Source organism: Lates calcarifer, linkage group LG8 (assembly GCF_001640805.2).
Source record: "Lates calcarifer isolate ASB-BC8 linkage group LG8, TLL_Latcal_v3, whole genome shotgun sequence".
Classification (NCBI taxonomy): domain Eukaryota; kingdom Metazoa; phylum Chordata; class Actinopteri; family Centropomidae; genus Lates; species Lates calcarifer.
In genome coordinates, this window is record NC_066840.1 from 18,631,764 (window position 1) to 18,649,654 (window position 17,891).

A 17,891-nucleotide genomic window follows, 5' to 3' on the forward strand; every position below is an offset into this window, starting at 1 on the left:
CACAGTCTCATGACATGTTTAACACGAAGCACAGCACGCTGGTTAAGCTCATGGCAAACTGTTACTAACAGCTAAAATGAAAGCTTGTCTGTATGTAGTCTAACTGGTTAGTTTGTCACTAATCTCCAAATTTTGCAAATTGCTATAAACTTCACTCTCTTAAACCAGTAACAGTCTGAGCTGGACTGATAGGGGTCTGTATGGATAAAGATAAAATCCTAATGATACCCATCCCTACAGCTGGTTAGTGGCTTCGCCCTGACTTTAGGCAGATGAGATATTCACTGTTCAAATAACTTCATTATAACCTTGTTTAAGCATAAATGATTTATATATGCACCCAATAACAGAACTTGCAAAAAAAATGCTTTTGCTCAAAGCTCAAAGCTTGTAAACTCAAGTTAAAACTGAGTTTTATCTCCTTTTGGGAGGGGTATCTGTGTGTGTGGTGTGTGTTGTGTTTTGTTTGTGTTGAGGGGGAGGGGAAGAGGAGTTAATTGAGTCTGTGAGAAGCTGCCACAGGGAGGTTACAGTCAGGAGAGCCAAGAGCTGTCACAGATGATGAGCTCTGAAAAATATTATCACAGAAAATAATTAGCATAAAAGCTTTTATTTTAAATTTTTACATCTCGGAAGTGTGAACTGTTACGCCAGCGTGTGCCCTGCGACCTGCGTTGACCCCGCGGTTGCCGGGGTCCCGCGGTCGCCGCTCCCCCGACGGGCGCCGGGTGCGAGGGCCCGTTCAACGCTGCTCGCAGCTTTAATTAGGGCCCGAGCAACGAGTTGCGTGGGCCCAACGGGGCCATGCAACGAGTTGCAAGGACCCTCTTGTTTTCGGTCTGTTTATTATTATTATTATTATTATTATTAGGGCCGAGCAACGAGTTGCGTGGGCCCAACGGGCCATGCAACGAGTTGCAAGGACCTCTTGTTTTCGGTCTGTTTATTATTATTATTATTATTATTATTATTATTATTATTTTTTTTCTTCTTTTTCCGCCTCTTAGATCGGCTTTTTGAGGGCCTTAACATGCGTGAAAACTTACCAAAATTTGCAGACGCGTCAGGCACGGCGAAAAATTTAATAATTTAGGGGTCTTGAGCATGGGTGTGGTAAAATGGCCTCGGTAGCGCCACCTACATTTTTAAACGGAACAGCCCCTCAAGCCCGTTGCGCCTAAAAATCTGAAAATCTGCACACATATGTAACATCCCATGACGCACCAAAAAGTCTCTTGGAGCCATATTCTAAACCCAACAGAAAGTATTTTTATTTTGACCGGAAGGTGAAAAAATTGTGTGTTTTTGGCCATTTCCAGGGGTCGCTTGAACGCGAACTAGTCCTAGACGCATTATCCGATTGACTTCAAAACTTAATAGTATGTTCTTAAGACATAGACGATGTTAAATTGCGGCAGATTTTGAGTTTTTGTTGAAGGGCGTGGAAGTTATGGCCCCTCAAAGTTCGATTACTCGCCACGAAACAGGAAGTTGCTTTATTTTTGCTATATTTCGGCCATACTTTGTCCAAACTGCATCAAACTTTACAGGATTGTTAATGGTACCTATCTGCACACATCCATATGTCAATATTCATACAATTGTTGTAGCGCCACCTATTTATAGCAGGAAATGACATATTTTATAGTGTGATGTCCAGTTTCTAGACGGGTGACCAGATTCACTTCAAATGTTGTCAGCCCCTCCTTGAGGAATTTTTTGGAAGACTGGCTCCGAAAATTGTGAGTTTTGGTCGAAGCGTGTGCCGGTTCTGGCCCGTCAAAGTTCGGAAACCCAACTTCCTGTTTGAAACCTCAGATTTTGGGGTAACTTCCTGTTGCGACTCTCTACTTTATCCTATAGATGGAGCCATTGTATTACTCTTTGATGGGTTTTTGGAAGGGGGTCTCTGTGTGTGTGTGTCTGTGTGTGTGTGTGTGTGTGTGTGTGTGTGTGTTTGTGTTTGTGTTTGTGTTTGAGGGGGGAGGGGAAGAAGAGTTGATTGAGTCTGTGAGAAGCTGCCACAGAGAGGTTACAGTCAGGAGAGCCAAGAGCTGCTTTACACGCGGTATAAAAACTTCAGTTAAGATTTGAGCTGTCACTTGAGAAAGCATCATGCCAAAAACTAAGGAAATCACTGTAGACTTGAAGAATTGTCGATGCTTAGGAAGCAGGAGAAGGATATACAAAGTTATAACAGCATTTCCAAGCGTCAAGAACTCAAATGAGAAGCGTCACCGAGAAATTCAAGGAGAGCCACACTGTGCAGAACAAGCCTGGCAGAGGTAGGAAGCCAAAGATTTCAATGACCCTGGAAAGAAAACCAGTTAGAGACCTGTCTAAAGAACCCATAAACGCTGCCAAGACACTAGTGAATGACTTAGTTAAGTCTGAAATTGTAGTCTCAAAGAAGATTACATGAATTCATGTAATCTTACCATATGTCTCCCCTTGACCAAAGCTGAGCGTGGATTGATGCTGTCTTTACAGTTTGGTTTTGATCAGTTAGGAAATTTCACACGGGGTCAGCTGATTTTTTCGTCTTACTCAGTGTACGGCGACAGGAAAAGTTCACTAGGTCCTCCAGCGTCGAGGTGAACCAGCTGAATATAAGCCACTCAAGTTGACGACAAGTGCATTGAAAAGTAAAAGCTGCTGGCCTTTACCTTTTCTTTGTCAAAGCGCCTGTTTGGCCAGTAGTTAGTAAAGTAATATTTTCAGCGTTGTCCACAGTCTCATGACATGTTTAACAGGAAGCACAGCACGCTGGTTAAGCTCATGGCAAACTGTTACTAACAGCTAAAATGAAAGCTTGTCTGTATGTAGTCTAACTGGTTAGTTTGTCACTAATCTCCAAATTTTGCAAATTGCTATAAACTTCACTCTCTTAAACCAGTAACAGTCTGAGCTGGACTGATAGGGGTCTGTATGGATAAAGATAAAATCCTAATGATACCCATCCCTACAGCTGGTTAGTGGCTTCGCCCTGACTTTAGGCAGATGAGATATTCACTGTTCAAATAACTTCATTATAAGCCTTGTTTAAGCATAAATGATTTATATATGCACCCAATAACAGAACTTAAAAAAATGCTTTTGCTCAAAGCTCAAAGCTTGTAAACTCAAGTTAAAACTGAGTTTTATCTCCTTTTGGGAGGGGGTATTTCTCTGTGTGTTTGTGTGTGTGTGTGTGGGTGTGTTTGTGTTTGTGTTTGAGGGGGAGGGGAAGAGGAGTTGATTGAGTCTGTGAGAAGCTGCCACAGAGAGGTTACAGTCAAGAGAGCCAAGAGCTGTCACAGATGATGAGCTCTGAAAAATATTATCACAGAAAATAATTAGCGTAAAAGCTTTTATTTAAAATTTTTACATCTGGGAAGTGTGAACTGTTACGCCAGCGTGTGCCCTGCGACCTGCGTTGACCCCGCGGTTGCCGGGTCCCGCGGTCGCCGCTCCCCCGACGGGCGCCGGGTGCGAGGGCCCGTTCAACGCTGCTCGCAGCTTTGGCGAGGGGGGGCCCGTGCAACGGTGCTCGCGCTTTATTATTATTATTATTATTTTTTTTCTTCTTTTTCCGCCTCTTTGATCGCCTTTTTGAGGGCCTTAAAATGCGTCAAAACTCCTGAAAATTTGCAGACGCGTCAGGCACGGCGAAAAATTTAAGAATTTAGGGGTCTTGAGCATGGGTGTGGCAAAATGGCCTCGGTAGCGCCACCTACATTTTTAACGGAACAGCCCCTCAAGCCCGTTGCGCCTAAAAATCTGAAAATCTGCACACATATGTAACATCCCATGACGCACCAAAAAGTCTCTTGGAGCCATATTCTAAACCCAACAGAAAGTATTTTTATTTTGACCGGAAGGTGAAAAAATTGTGTGTTTTTGGCCATTTCCAGGGGTCGCTTGAACGCGAACTAGTCCTAGACGCATTATCCGATTGACTTCAAAATTTGATAATTTGTTCTTAAGACATAGACGAAGTTAAATTGCAAAAGTTTCGGACTTTTCATTGAAGGGCGTGGAAGTTATGGCCCCTCAAAGTTCGATCACTCGCCACAAAACAGGAAGTTGCTTTAAATTTGCTATATTTCGGCCATACTTTGTCCAAACTGCATCAAACTTTACAGGATTGTTAATGGTACCTATCTGCACACATCCATATGTCAATATTCATACAATTGTTGTAGCACCACCTATTTATAGCAGGAAATGACATATTTTATAGTGTGATGTCCAGTTTCTAGACGGGTGACCAGATTCACTTCAAATGTTGTCAGGACAGACTTAAGGATTTTTGGAAGACTGGCTCCGAAAATTGTGAGTTTGGGTCGAAGCGTGTGCCGGTTCTGGCCCGTCAAAGTTCGGAAACCCAACTTCCTGTTTGAAACCTCAGATTTTGGGGTAACTTCCTGTTGCGACTCTCTACTTTATCCTACAGATGGAGCCATTGTATTACTCTTTGATGGGTTTTTGGAAGGGGGTCTCTGTGTGTGTGTGTCTGTGTGTGTCTGAGGGGGGAGGGGAAGAGGAGTTGATTGTGTCTGTGAGAAGCTGCCACAGGGAGGTTACAGTCAATAGAGCCATGATCTGTCACAGATGATGAGCTCTGAATAATATTATCACAGAAAATAATTAGCATAAAAGCTTTTATTTAAAATTTTTACATCTGGGAAGTGTGAACTGTTACGCCAGCGTGTGCCCTGCGACCTGCGTTGACCCCGCGGTTGCCGGGGTCCCGCGGTCGCCGCTCCCCCGACGGACGCCGGGTGCGAGGGCCCGTTCAACGCTGCTCGCAGCTTTAATTATTATTATTATTATTTTTTTTCTTCTTTTTCCGCCTCTTAGATCGGCTTTTTGAGGGCCTTAACATGCGTGAAAACTTACCAAAATTTGCAGACGCGTCAGGCACGGCGAAAAATTTAATAATTTAGGGGTCTTGAGCATGGGCGTGGTAAAATGCCCTCGGTAGCGCCACCTACATTTTTAAACGGAACAGCCCCTCAAGCCCGTTGCGCCTAAAAATCTGAAAATCTGCACACATATGTAACATCCCATGACGCACCAAAAAGTCTCTTGGAGCCATATTCTAAACCCAACAGAAAGTATTTTTATTTTGACCGGAAGGTGAAAAAATTGTGTGTTTTTGGCCATTTCCAGGGGTCGCTTGAACGCGAACTAGTCCTAGACGCATTATCCCATTGACTTCAAAACTTAATAGTATGTTCTTAAGACATAGACGATGTTAAATTGCGGCAGATTTTGAGTTTTTGTTGAAGGGCGTGGAAGTTATGGCCCCTCAAAGTTCGATTACTCGCCACGAAACAGGAAGTTGCTTTATTTTTGCTATATTTCGGCCATACTTTGTCCAAACTGCATCAAACTTTACAGGATTGTTAATGGTACCTATCTGCACACATCCATATGTCAATATTCATACAATTGTTGTAGCGCCACCTATTTATAGCAGGAAATGACATATTTTATAGTGTGATGTCCAGTTTCTAGACGGGTGACCAGATTCACTTCAAATGTTGTCAGCCCCTCCTTGACAATTTTTGGAAGAAGTCCTCCGAAAATTGTGAGTTTGGGTCGAAGCGTGTGCCGGTTCTGGCCCGTCAAAGTTCGGAAACCCAACTTCCTGTTTGAAACCTCAGATTTTGGGGTAACTTCCTGTTGCGACTCTCTACTTTATCCTACAGATGGAGCCATTGTATTACTCTTTGATGGGTTTTTGGAAGGGGGTCTCTGTGTGTGTGTGTCTGTGTGTGTGTGTTTGAGGGGGGAGGGGAAGAGGAGTTGATTGAGTCTGTGAGAAGCTGCCACAGGGAGGTTACAGTCAGGAGAGCCAAGAGCTGTCACAGATGATGAGCTCTGAAAAATATTATCACAGAAAATAATTAGCATAAAAGCTTTTATTTTAAATTTGTTGCAACAAATTCAGGTTTCTTACAGCATTTTCCTTATTGAAAACTAAATTCTACCTGAAATGTATCAATAAAAATCTTCTTTTGCAGTTAATGTCACCAGTTTATAGTTTAGTTTTAATAGCATTCCCTGTCACTGATGTGCCTTTAATTATCGGTTCTATCAGGGATCATTTATGTGTTTATCTTACGGGGGTGAGCCACCTCACAGGTTGGTTATATTACCTGTTGACCTCAGCTCAGTGAGCTAAGACAATGTTTAATGCAGTGTTTTTTCTGATATGAAAATGGATATTATTCAGCACATCTAACCTCAGCAGGCCCCTCTTCAGAAACTCATATCTGCAGATGTCAAAGCTGGCTCAAACGTTGTCCACAGTCTCATGACATGTTTAACACGAAGCACAGCACGCTGGTCAAGCTCATGGCAAACTGTTACTAACAGCTAAAATGAAAGCTTGTCTGTATGTAGTCTAACTGGTTAGTTTGTCACTAATCTCCAAATTTTGCAAATTGCTATAAACTTCACTCTCTTAAACCAGTAACAGTCTGAGCTGGACTGATAGGGGTCTGTATGGATAAAGATAAAATCCTAATGATACCCATCCCTACAGCTGGTTAGTGGCTTCGCCCTGACTTTAGGCAGATGAGATATTCACTGTTCAAATAACTTCATTATAAGCCTTGTTTAAGCATAAATGATTTATATATGCACCCAATAACAGAACTTGCAAAAAAATGCTTTTGCTCAAAGCTCAAAGCTTGTAAACTCAAGTTAAAACTGAGTTTTATCTCCTTTTGGGAGGGGGTATCTGTGTGTGTGTGTGTGTGTTTGTGTTTGTGTTTGTGTTTGAGGGGGGAGGGGAAGAGGAGTTGATTGAGTCTGTGAGAAGCTGCCACAGAGAGGTTACAGTCAGGAGAGCCAAGAGCTGTCACAGATGATGAGCTCTGAAAAATATTATCACAGAAAATAATTAGCATAAAAGCTTTTATTTAAAATTTTTACATCTGGGAAGTGTGAACTGTTACGCCAGCGTGTGCCCTGCGACCTGCGTTGACCCCGCGGTTGCCGGGGTCCCGCGGTCGCCGCTCCCCCGACGGGCGCCGGGTGCGAGGGCCCGTTCAACGCTGCTCGCAGCTTTAATTATTATTATTATTATTTTTTTTCTTCTTTTTCCGCCTCTTAGATCGGCTTTTTGAGGGCCTTAACATGCGTGAAAACTTACCAAAATTTGCAGACGCGTCAGGCACGGCGAAAAATTTAATAATTTAGGGGTCTTGAGCATGGGCGTGGTAAAATGCCCTCGGTAGCGCCACCTACATTTTTAAACGGAACAGCCCCTCAAGCCCGTTGCGCCTAAAAATCTGAAAATCTGCACACATATGTAACATCCCATGACGCACCAAAAAGTCTCTTGGAGCCATATTCTAAACCCAACAGAAAGTATTTTTATTTTGACCGGAAGGTGAAAAAATTGTGTGTTTTTGGCCATTTCCAGGGGTCGCTTGAACGCGAACTAGTCCTAGACGCATTATCCGATTGACTTCAAAACTTAATAGTATGTTCTTAAGACATAGACGATGTTAAATTGCGGCAGATTTTGAGTTTTTGTTGAAGGGCGTGGAAGTTATGGCCCCTCAAAGTTCGATTACTCGCCACGAAACAGGAAGTTGCTTTATTTTTGCTATATTTCGGCCATACTTTGTCCAAACTGCATCAAACTTTACAGGATTGTTAATGGTACCTATCTGCACACATCCATATGTCAATATTCATACAATTGTTGTAGCGCCACCTATTTATAGCAGGAAATGACATATTTTATAGTGTGATGTCCAGTTTCTAGACGGGTGACCAGATTCACTTCAAATGTTGTCAGCCCCTCCTTGACAATTTTTGGAAGACTGGCTCCGAAAATTGTGAGTTTGGGTCGAAGCGTGTGCCGGTTCTGGCCCGTCAAAGTTCGGAAACCCAACTTCCTGTTTGAAACCTCAGATTTTGGGGTAACTTCCTGTTGCGACTCACTACTTTATCCTACAGATGGAGCCATTGTATTACTCTTTGATGGGTTTTTGGAAGGGGGTCTCTGTGTGTGTGTGTCTGTGTGTGTGTGTTTGAGGGGGGAGGGGAAGAGGAGTTGATTGAGTCTGTGAGAAGCTGCCACAGGGAGGTTACAGTCAAGAGAGCCATGAGCTGTCACAGATGATGAGTTCTGAAAAATATTATCACAGAAAATAATTAGCATAAAAGCTTTTATTTTAAATTTGTTGCAACAAATTCAGGTTTCTTACAGCATTTTCCTTATTGAAAACTAAATTCTACCTGAAATGTATCAATAAAAATGTTCTTTTGCAGTTAATGTCACCAGTTTATAGTTTAGTTTTAATAGCATTCCCTGTCACTGATGTGCCTTTAATTATCGGTTCTATCAGGGATCATTTATGTGTTTATCTTACGGGGGTGAGCCACCTCACAGGTTGGTTATATTACCTGTTGACCTCAGCTCAGTGAGCTAAGACAATGTTTAATGCAGTGTTTTTTCTGATATGAAAATGGATATTATTCAGCACATCTAACCTCAGCAGGCCCCTCTTCAGAAACTCATATCTGCAGATGTCAAAGCTGGCTCAAAAAATTTAACTGGCTTCAAATTAATTTTAAGGAATTGTAGGTTATTTTGAATTCATGTAATCTTTCTCCATCACCCTTTCTGTTTCTTTCCATCTCTCTACTCATCTTCTCCCATATGTCTCCCCTTGACCAAAGCTGAGCGTGGATTGATGCTGTCTTTACAGTTTGGTTTTGATCAGTTAGGAAATTTCACACGGGGTCAGCTGATTTTTTCGTGTTACTCAGTGTACGGCGACAGGAAAAGTGCACTAGGTCCACGGGCGTCGAGGTGAACCAGCTGAATATAAGCCACTCAAGTTGACGACAAGTGCATTGAAAAGTAAAAGCTGCTGGCCTTTACCTTTTCTTTGTCAAAGCGCCTGTTCGGCAAGTAGTTAGTAAAGTAATATTTTCAGCCTTGTCCACAGTCTCATAACATGTTTAACAGGAAGCACAGCACGCTGGTTAAGCTCATGGCAAACTGTTACTAACAGCTAAAATGAAAGCTTGTCTGTATGTAGTCTAACTGGTTAGTTTGTCACTAATCTCCAAATTTTGCAAATTGCTATAAACTTCACTCTCTTAAACCAGTAACAGTCTGAGCTGGACTGATAGGGGTCTGTATGGATAAAGATAAAATCCTAATGATACCCATCCCTACAGCTGGTTAGTGGCTTCGCCCTGACTTTAGGCAGATGAGATATTCACTGTTCAAATAACTTCATTATAAGCCTTGTTTAAGCATAAATGATTTATATATGCACCCAATAACAGAACTTAAAAAAATGCTTTTGCTCAAAGCTCAAAGCTTGTAAACTCAAGTTAAAACTGAGTTTTATCTCCTTTTGGGAGGGGGTATCTGTGTGTGTGTGTGTGTGTGTGTGTGTGTGTGTGTTTGTGTTTGTGTTTGAGGGGGGAGGGGAAGAGGAGTTGATTGAGTCTGTGAGAAGCTGCCACAGGGAGGTTACAGTCAAGAGAGCCAAGAGCTGTCACAGATGATGAGCTCTGAAAAATATTATCACAGAAAATAATTAGCGTAAAAGCTTTTATTTAAAATTTTTACATCTGGGAAGTGTGAACTGTTACGCCAGCGTGTGCCCTGCGACCTGCGTTGACCCCGCGGTTGCCGGGGTCCCGCGGTCGCCGCTCCCCCGACGGGCGCCGGGTGCGAGGGCCCGTTCAACGCTGCTCGCAGCTTTAATTCATCTTATCTTTCATCTTATCTATCATTTAAAATGAGCAAAAAAAAAGTGATATTGCTGAAGTTTGTGGGTTGCCATTGTGGATTCTTTAGTCCTTTTTAATCATTTACTTGTTTGTTTTAACAAAGCTCGTAATCCTGAGGAAATAACTAGTCAGCTGTAATTGGAGCCTGTATTTTAGGTGAGCGATTTCTATAATAAAAGTCCATGTTGTTGATATACATAATGGAAACAATAAATCAGCGATTAATCTTTCATGCTAAGCGCTCTTGCCTGGCAGGTCACCCTCACCTCACATCCAAGAATATCCAGCCCAGAGATTGAGGGGGATGAATAGGTACACTTACCCTCTAATTTAAACATTCTCAATACTCTGGCAGTAAAGAAATGACTTCTTATTAGCCTGGGAAGAGCTGTTTGCATTGTGCCATTTCCTGCCAAGTTAGGAAAGTGAGGAGAATTATGTGCTGTTAAGGAAAATAGCAATAATTAAACACAAAATAAGACGAAAAGAAGACTCTTGTCCCTGTGCCTGTGGAAAGAGAACGAAGGAGTGAATGAGAGAGGGGGAGAGAGAAAGACGGGCACAAAAACCAAATCCAAATAAATATTTTCTTCCTCTGGAAAATGAAAGGGGTGGTTGAAAAAAAAAAAAGAGGAGGAGGAGGAGGGAGGACCAGACAGCGAGGAGTTTATGTTGGTGTGATGAGGGCCCTGCGCTGGGCTGGAGCAGCGATGGGGAGCAGAGCATGCACTGTGGACACGGCTGGACGACTCAACCCCTTCATAAGTCCCCTTTTTAAAGCAAAGGAAGGAAACGCTGAGGTTCACAGTCACTACATCTAGACTATACAGTGTCAATGTAAAGCTGCACTGTGGAGTGCAATGAATAACGGTTAAAGAGCCATCCCCACCCATCCTCAGACACTAGCTTTATTTATGTTTCAGAGATTCACGCTGACTCAACAGCACAGACATTTTTCTGCTTACACTTTGAAAGAAGTAGAGACTGCACTTGTGAGTCTGATAGACAGGCCTTAGCTCTGATAATAAGGTTAAAAAAAGGAGCATGTTGATTAGATGTGACATGGAAGTTGACGCGGAGAAAGCAGCTTCCGAGAGTTTGAGTTTGACAGAATTTATCAAGTAAATTTCACCTCTAGTCAGTTCCCTTCACCGCCTGTACCTCATTGGTTTGGCAGGGACATCTGGAAGAGGTATTGTTATAAAAAGCACACACAGAGGAGGCTGTTGTGTGCCAGTCGGCCTCGCCTCACCTCTCCCTGCGTTGGAAAATGTACATTAAGTTTGACAAGCTGGGCCTTCATGGAGAGAGGGGCCAGCGCTGGCTATAGGCTACTCTCCCCCCTGCTGCAAAAGACCCTTACAGCCCCATAGAGACCCAGAGAGCCACACAACCTCTCCGATACAAGGCAGGGTGGGGGTCCCAACGAAGTTTGGGACCACCCAGCTCGCAGAGCCACCCTCCTCTTCATCAGCTCATCAACACCCAATTCCCCAGAAAATGGGCCATTTAACAACTCCAGTGTTGGACCCAGTGTTGTTGCTGCCCCAGTGATACAGTCATACACTACATTTATACAAAGCTCTCGGTTTAACACTTGAGCGATCGGTGCTTATTTCAGGAAAGAAACTTACTGGAAGGAGAAGTCAAACGATTAACAGCATTTGTTCGAGTTCGTTTAAAGGAGTTGAGCCCAGCCTGTGCTTTTCGTTGGCTCTTTCATTCTGACTCCACCACAACATTTTTGGGGGTTTAGTTCTCCTAAGTCTCATAAGCTGAAACTGACACAAAATCAAAATAGAATCCTTCAGCCAACTCACAAATCAGCATAACTTTTACTTTTAGCACTTAATTTGCCCTTGCTTAATGTTGTTTTATTAGTAATGAAAGAATGGAGCCACTTTGCAGATTTCTGGAGCTTAGGCCTTGGCAGAGTTTGAGATATGCCATTTAAAATGCAGAAAATCCCCATTTCACATGGTAGGAAGTAAAAATGTGGTCTAAATATAGCATTAGTCAATAAACATTTATTTTACAGATCTAAGGGGGATACAGAGTGTGGCTTTATTTCTGCGGGTTCAACATAAACAAATAAGAACATGAATGTTTTATGTGGTGCAGGACAAAGATCAGTTGAACTTGGGGATCAGCGATATGGACATAAAATGTTCATGTATTTACTCTGTACTGTGCCCACAGAATTATGAGCAAGGCTCGCCCATTTGGACATAAGCTGTCCATTGGCCTTGTGGAGTCGAAAAAAAAAAGTGTGCTGTTTGCTCTGGAGAGAAGAGCTTTCAGAGTGAATAACCCTGAGAAGTGGCAGACTCTCTACAATGAGGAGCTACCAGAAAAGACACATTCAGCTCCTGAGTTAACCTGAAGAATAAACTCTGCCTGGAAATGGTGAGACAAGAAAATATGAGAAATAAAAATATGACAGAAAGTGATGGTGGAACAACAGGCCTCTTTGTTAGACTTTCACTAAATATTCTGGCTCTTTTTAACTCTGATAATGTTAAGTACACACAAGCATCCAAAATGGCGCTTATTTGTCATACAGTAACACTCAAGCTACTCTGTCTAAATGCCATCTTGCCAAGTACATATCCTTAGTATTATACTGACTTAACAAGTCTGCAGTCTGCTGCTACGTGCTTGTGCAACACGCGTGTCCGCGCCGAGCCTCCAAACAAGCGAACACTCCCTAAAGATTATTAAGGTGTCTCACCTGGTAGGCTTATTCTCTTCAGAAAGAAATCCAGGCCGATGGTTTGTTTGTACTGCTTCCCAAAGGCCTCCTGTGCAAATCTGGTGGCGAGTGATGTCTGAAACAGAGAGACAAAGGGAGAGAGGCAGAGAATGAGTGCCCGAACACCTCTGCACCAATCAACAGGGCTGAAAATATGTCATTTAAAGTAGTTAAGTGTTTTGAAAAGAAAATGCTTTCAGTATAAAGGAGAAACCTCGATTCTTTGCATAGTATTTGCCTACCAAACAATATTCACACATACATATGTAAAACATAAAAACCAAAATGAAAATCATAGCATGGCGTGGAGCAAAATGCAAGATGCTGCAAAACTCCTTCCAGAGAAAATATACAGTATATTAAAGAACTTCCTGAAAAAGTGATATTTTAGTGGTGAGCAGAAGCAGAAAAACTTTGATTTCATTCACACTGACCAAGTGCCAAACTTAGCTTTTTTACAATCCTTAATTTTCTAACATTTCTAAAAAAAATACAAGGATATAATTTATCATATCACAACGCACTATGTGATTCTTTTCCACAATAGTGTGCAGCCACGATTCTGTAACCTTAAAGTATGATCTGCAGGACGTTCATTTCATCATTACCAATCCATTTTAAGCACCTTCAAAAAAACATTGTGATTGACTTGAAGGTATGCTGATGTAATTGTCTGCCTACTCTGCCGTCTCACTACTCAGCCACGGTTGTGACAGTGAAAATCAACGCGAATTACAAAAACAGGTGTCGGGAGTATGTGTCATGTCTCCAGACTGCAGACCTAATAATTGCCACAAATTATAAAACCTCCATCACTGTCACTGTTGTGTTTGAGGAGGAAAAAAAATAGCATGTTAGGGGGCTCTCCTGAAATCCATGGGAATTCATAGCGCAGGCTTTGACGTGCCAAGTTTAATTCATTTTGATGGATGAGGATAGGGAAAAAAAATGAAGTGCTGAATGTCTATTAGCTATCTTTAGAGCAGTGTGCTTACATAAACACAACAGAGAAGTGAAGCAATGGGATTCCCTGAGTGTTCATGTGGCAGCAAATGCATTTTAATGTGGTGCTTGACAGTCATTGAGGGTTAGTGGATTTAAAACTAAATTCTTTCTTTCAGTCCACTAAGCTTTCACTTGAGCCTGTGCCCTTATCTACCTCCATTCATGCTCAGGAGGTTTAGGTTTAGCCAAATAATGTTTTAAATTAGACTGGATTTCTTTCAAATTACTCCAGGGAAGACACAGTGTAATAGAATCAAGAAAACCCTTATCATGACTTACCCAAATCTTCTTCAGGTAAACAAATCTGTTCAGCTTTCGTAAGGTACTGATATGTCATGCTTCCGTATAAAATTGTTATGTTTATCCCAGCTTGGATTTTTAAATGTAATCTCTTAATTAAACCTAATGAATTTGTAATCCTGACCTTTGGCTATGACTTCCTTGATTAACATGTCATTGGAGGTGCAGAATAAAGTTTTATCCACCTCATTCTTTTCAAAGTTTGCTAACCTGCAGACTTTTTTAATCATAGCCTGCGGAGCATGTCACAAGCTCAAGAGTGACTGAAAAATTACTAGAGGTGACTGACGCAACAAGGAGAAAATCGGCCATTTAAGTAGCCCAAACAATCACTGACAACACAGGAATAACAAGCTCGGACAGCAAAAATTTATTCCACATGCTCGCGTTGGCCTAGTCGGCCATTTGTCTTGGCATTCCAGTAGCTTGGCTCTCCTCCCTCAACGTAGACCTTTTTTTTCCACCGTACAATTGGAACTAACCAGCGAATGTAAAAGCTGGCGTAATCCTGACACTCCAACAGAGAACAGCACAGGGTCACCAATGATACCAGTGCCGGGAAATGGGGGAAGTTCTACTGAAACAAGAAACTGAGAGAGAGGGAAAAAATATGGCAAGCTGACTATGTCCATGTGATGCAACTCAAATGAGAGAGGCAGTGCATTTTTGCAGCATGGTATCAAAACTCGCTCTTTATTCTCTTTATAGAGCATTGCTGGGATGCAGAATCCATTAATGTACAGGACCAGTGCCTCAAGCTCCTTTTTACCCTATGGGTCAGAGAACAGTAAACACAGAAAAACTGAGTGGCTTATAACTCAGGTTGAAAAATAGACCTGTGTATAAGTTAGGCCCAGCGCCTTAAGAGCCTGGCTAAATGTGAGCCTCCATATTTTAAAAACATCTTGCTCAGGTGGACAAGCCTTCCCACATCTCCCTATATTTCTGAATGGACAACCAACCACAAGCAAAAATACCACCGAAAATGCTGTCCAAGAAAAACTGATCCGATTGCAATTTGCTGAGCAAATTGACATTAATAAGGGGGGAAACGGCATTCAAGATGTCAGTCAGTGGTGCCTGCTCAAAATGGGGGGCAGGGCTCCTGTTTTCTGCCCAAAACAGACAAGCAGGTAAGTCATTCAGACAGTGACGGGCTGACACCTGGCAGCAGTGTGAGGAGGGTTATTAATGTAGCGTATCTACTGGGAACTGAGTTGTGTGTGTTCTCTGCACACACACCCCCCACCCCCCACCCCAAAAGAAAATGTCAACTTTCCAGAATGAGAACATTCATTTTTCTCATTGGGTCTCACCATTACTGCTACATTCATTTTCTTTCTCCCAGAGGAAGGAGAGATTAGTTACGAAAGGGGATGTGTAGCTGAAAAGCACTTGACGTCCCCCCCTTACATTCGCACTCATTCATTCGGGGATTCGAGATGCAGTGAAGAAGAAAACGTGGCTGAATTGTCATGACAACCTCCGTGCTTTACTGCAAATAATTGTTTGCTGTGACTAGGAAAAAATCCCACTATTGTGGATGTGGGTTAGACTTTTTTTTTTACATCTTTTAAATTATTTTAATGAGCATACTCAAAGATTCAGTCCAGTGGTTTTGAAAGACAGACACAGTTCACTTAGAAAAGGTATATTTGTTGATAGCGCAGACCGTCTTAAAACAAAGTCTTCGCACAAACCCTTTTCCCAGTGTTATTTTATTTTATCTAATGAGAAAATAGCAGCATCTCTCATAGGTTTGTCCAGACATAATTTTCTTGAATGTAGCCTCACTCTGGAGCCAAATGCACATGGGAGTCCTTGGCCAGAAGAGGAGAGGTATACTGACAGAAAACAACCACCAGCTGCAAGAGCCTGGCTAAGCAAACTGTAGTCTTTATCAACCATCTTACTCTGTGTAATACTGTGCAGTGCAGTGTTTCACTCACAGTTCACTGAGCAGTAGCAGCAGCCGTGAAGTGTAAGACAAATGTAGGGACAGTGAAAATTCATCATCCAGTTATGCTTCCTATTCAGAACAATTAATAGAATCATTTCTTTTAAACATATAATTCTAAAAAGGACAGTTTAAGTTGATGTTATGCGTTTTCCTCAAACATGTCACCAATTTGAGAACAGAAGTCTGAATGTAGATAGCTGATAGAGGCAGGGCTAGGGCAAGATACTGAAAGTCAATATGCCTACCTGTTATAATAAGCACATGCGTGGAATACCAGTAATTTAAAAAGGCACCTTTTGATGAGTAGCCAAAATTAGAATGGCAGATTAAAGCAAAAACAATTAACAACATATAATTTATGGGCTTTGCTACTATAAAACACAGCACTGCAGGCACAGCTACGTTCAATAGCATATGCAGCATGGATTAAGGGCTGGGTTGACTTAACAGGTTTAGAACAACAGATTTGTCTCAGATTTAAATCCATTATGCTGTCTTTGAGACAGAATCAAAACTACAGATGTCCATCATCAAACTTTGTAAAAACAGGAAACTGTATTTACAGGACTTGACCTGAAAGTGATAAAATGCTTTTTTTAAGGTTACAACTTTTTCCTTTTGAAATGATGTGTACAATTCAAAAGGTTAGTGCATGTATTTCATGATTAGTTTGCCCCCTGTAGAGCCTAACATTTTGTTTTGATTTAGTCAATCATTACAATGTGTGAATAATTCTGAGTTATTGAAGGTGTAGTTTTACTTTTATTGTAATGTGATTTCTCTCTCCATTATCTTAACATTTATGTTTGGGATTTCTCCATATTTTCTCATACTCTACTCTCTCTCCCTTCATGCATTCAACCACCTGAAGCTCTACCTGAGATTAAATCCATTGCCCTCATGTAAACTATGCCTCAGCCATTACCCACCGAAGATCAGTGTGAATGAGCAAACTAAGGTGAACTATATTATGTAATATATAAATGTACATTTCACCAGTTGCAGAGGACTTACTGGCAGCTCAGACTTGTGGTCAGCCGTAATGTCAGCTCTTGTGTCATTAAATCATTGCAGTGTTTCTGTATGATGTTATTTGTGCTAAACTGAGTTGCTTAACATTTGCTAGTTTAGCGGTTAACCAACAGTTACATTCATTAATTTTATGCAATGTAAATGGCTACATGCCTACAGTAAAAGTCAGGTTAGGCAATAAAAGGAGTCTGGCGCAGACTTTTAGTGTCTTTAACCTTACATGTCTCTCACGGCATCCATCTGCATGAGCTGCAGGTTCCCTGGTGAAATCTTGTCACCCTCCATCCATCATATGGACTTTTTCCTCACAATCTCATTTCTTCAGCCTGCATGTCTTCTCTCTTTTACTACTAATCAACCTGCTGAATTACAGTAAGACAACCAACAATGCAGGAAGTCCAACAAACCCTACAAAGAAAGGTTTTATGTATAACTAGCACAGAATGGTCAGTTACTAATTATTTTTGACAAAAGCAAGGCTCTCTCATTACTTTCTTTTTAACAATATGGTAACTAGTAAAAAAAAAGAACCTCCTCTTTTCTGTCCCCTGTGCCTTCAACAGCCATTGTACTAACCCACACAAGGTTTCTGACTGTTGAGTGAAATGCAGTTCTGTTAAAAAATAAATTAACAAAAAAAATCTGTGTTAGGCAAGTATCATAACTGAAGTATGCTGAACTGCTGATAGTGAAAAGACTCCCCCTTTACCAACTGTCAAGCATGGGGGTGGAAATTTTCTTTACAACCAGTGGATGTATGGACACTGCACAGATAGAAGGAAGAATGGACTCCACTTTATATCAGCACATTCAGTCAAGAAAGTGAAACTAGTGGGTGACTGTTTGGACTATTTGATCCTCAGCAGCTTGAGGGCTAAATTGTCCTGGAGAAATGATATTTCATTCATGCATAAGTATGTATGACATACACACAGTTGGCAGTTTATTTGGTACACTGAGCTAAAACTAATGCAGTCTAATACAACAGTCCTGCAATAAATCCTACATTGATGAAGGTAGGTAGGTGTCCCTAATAAACTGCCAATTGAGTGAACAAATGACAACAATAAAGGCTTGAACCTT

General features: G+C 41.6%; 1 protein-coding gene across 2 annotated transcripts in view; it reads right to left on the bottom strand.

The window, feature by feature from the left end:
* Window positions 1-17,891, bottom strand: part of rab28 (RAB28, member RAS oncogene family) — a 49,543-nt gene that overhangs the window by 30,642 nt on the left and 1,010 nt on the right. For both annotated transcript variants that reach the window (XM_051072505.1, XM_051072506.1), the window contains exon 2: window positions 12,491-12,587. In XM_051072505.1, the coding sequence (XP_050928462.1) occupies window positions 12,491-12,587 (97 nt within the window). The remainder of the gene's footprint in view (window positions 1-12,490; window positions 12,588-17,891) is intronic.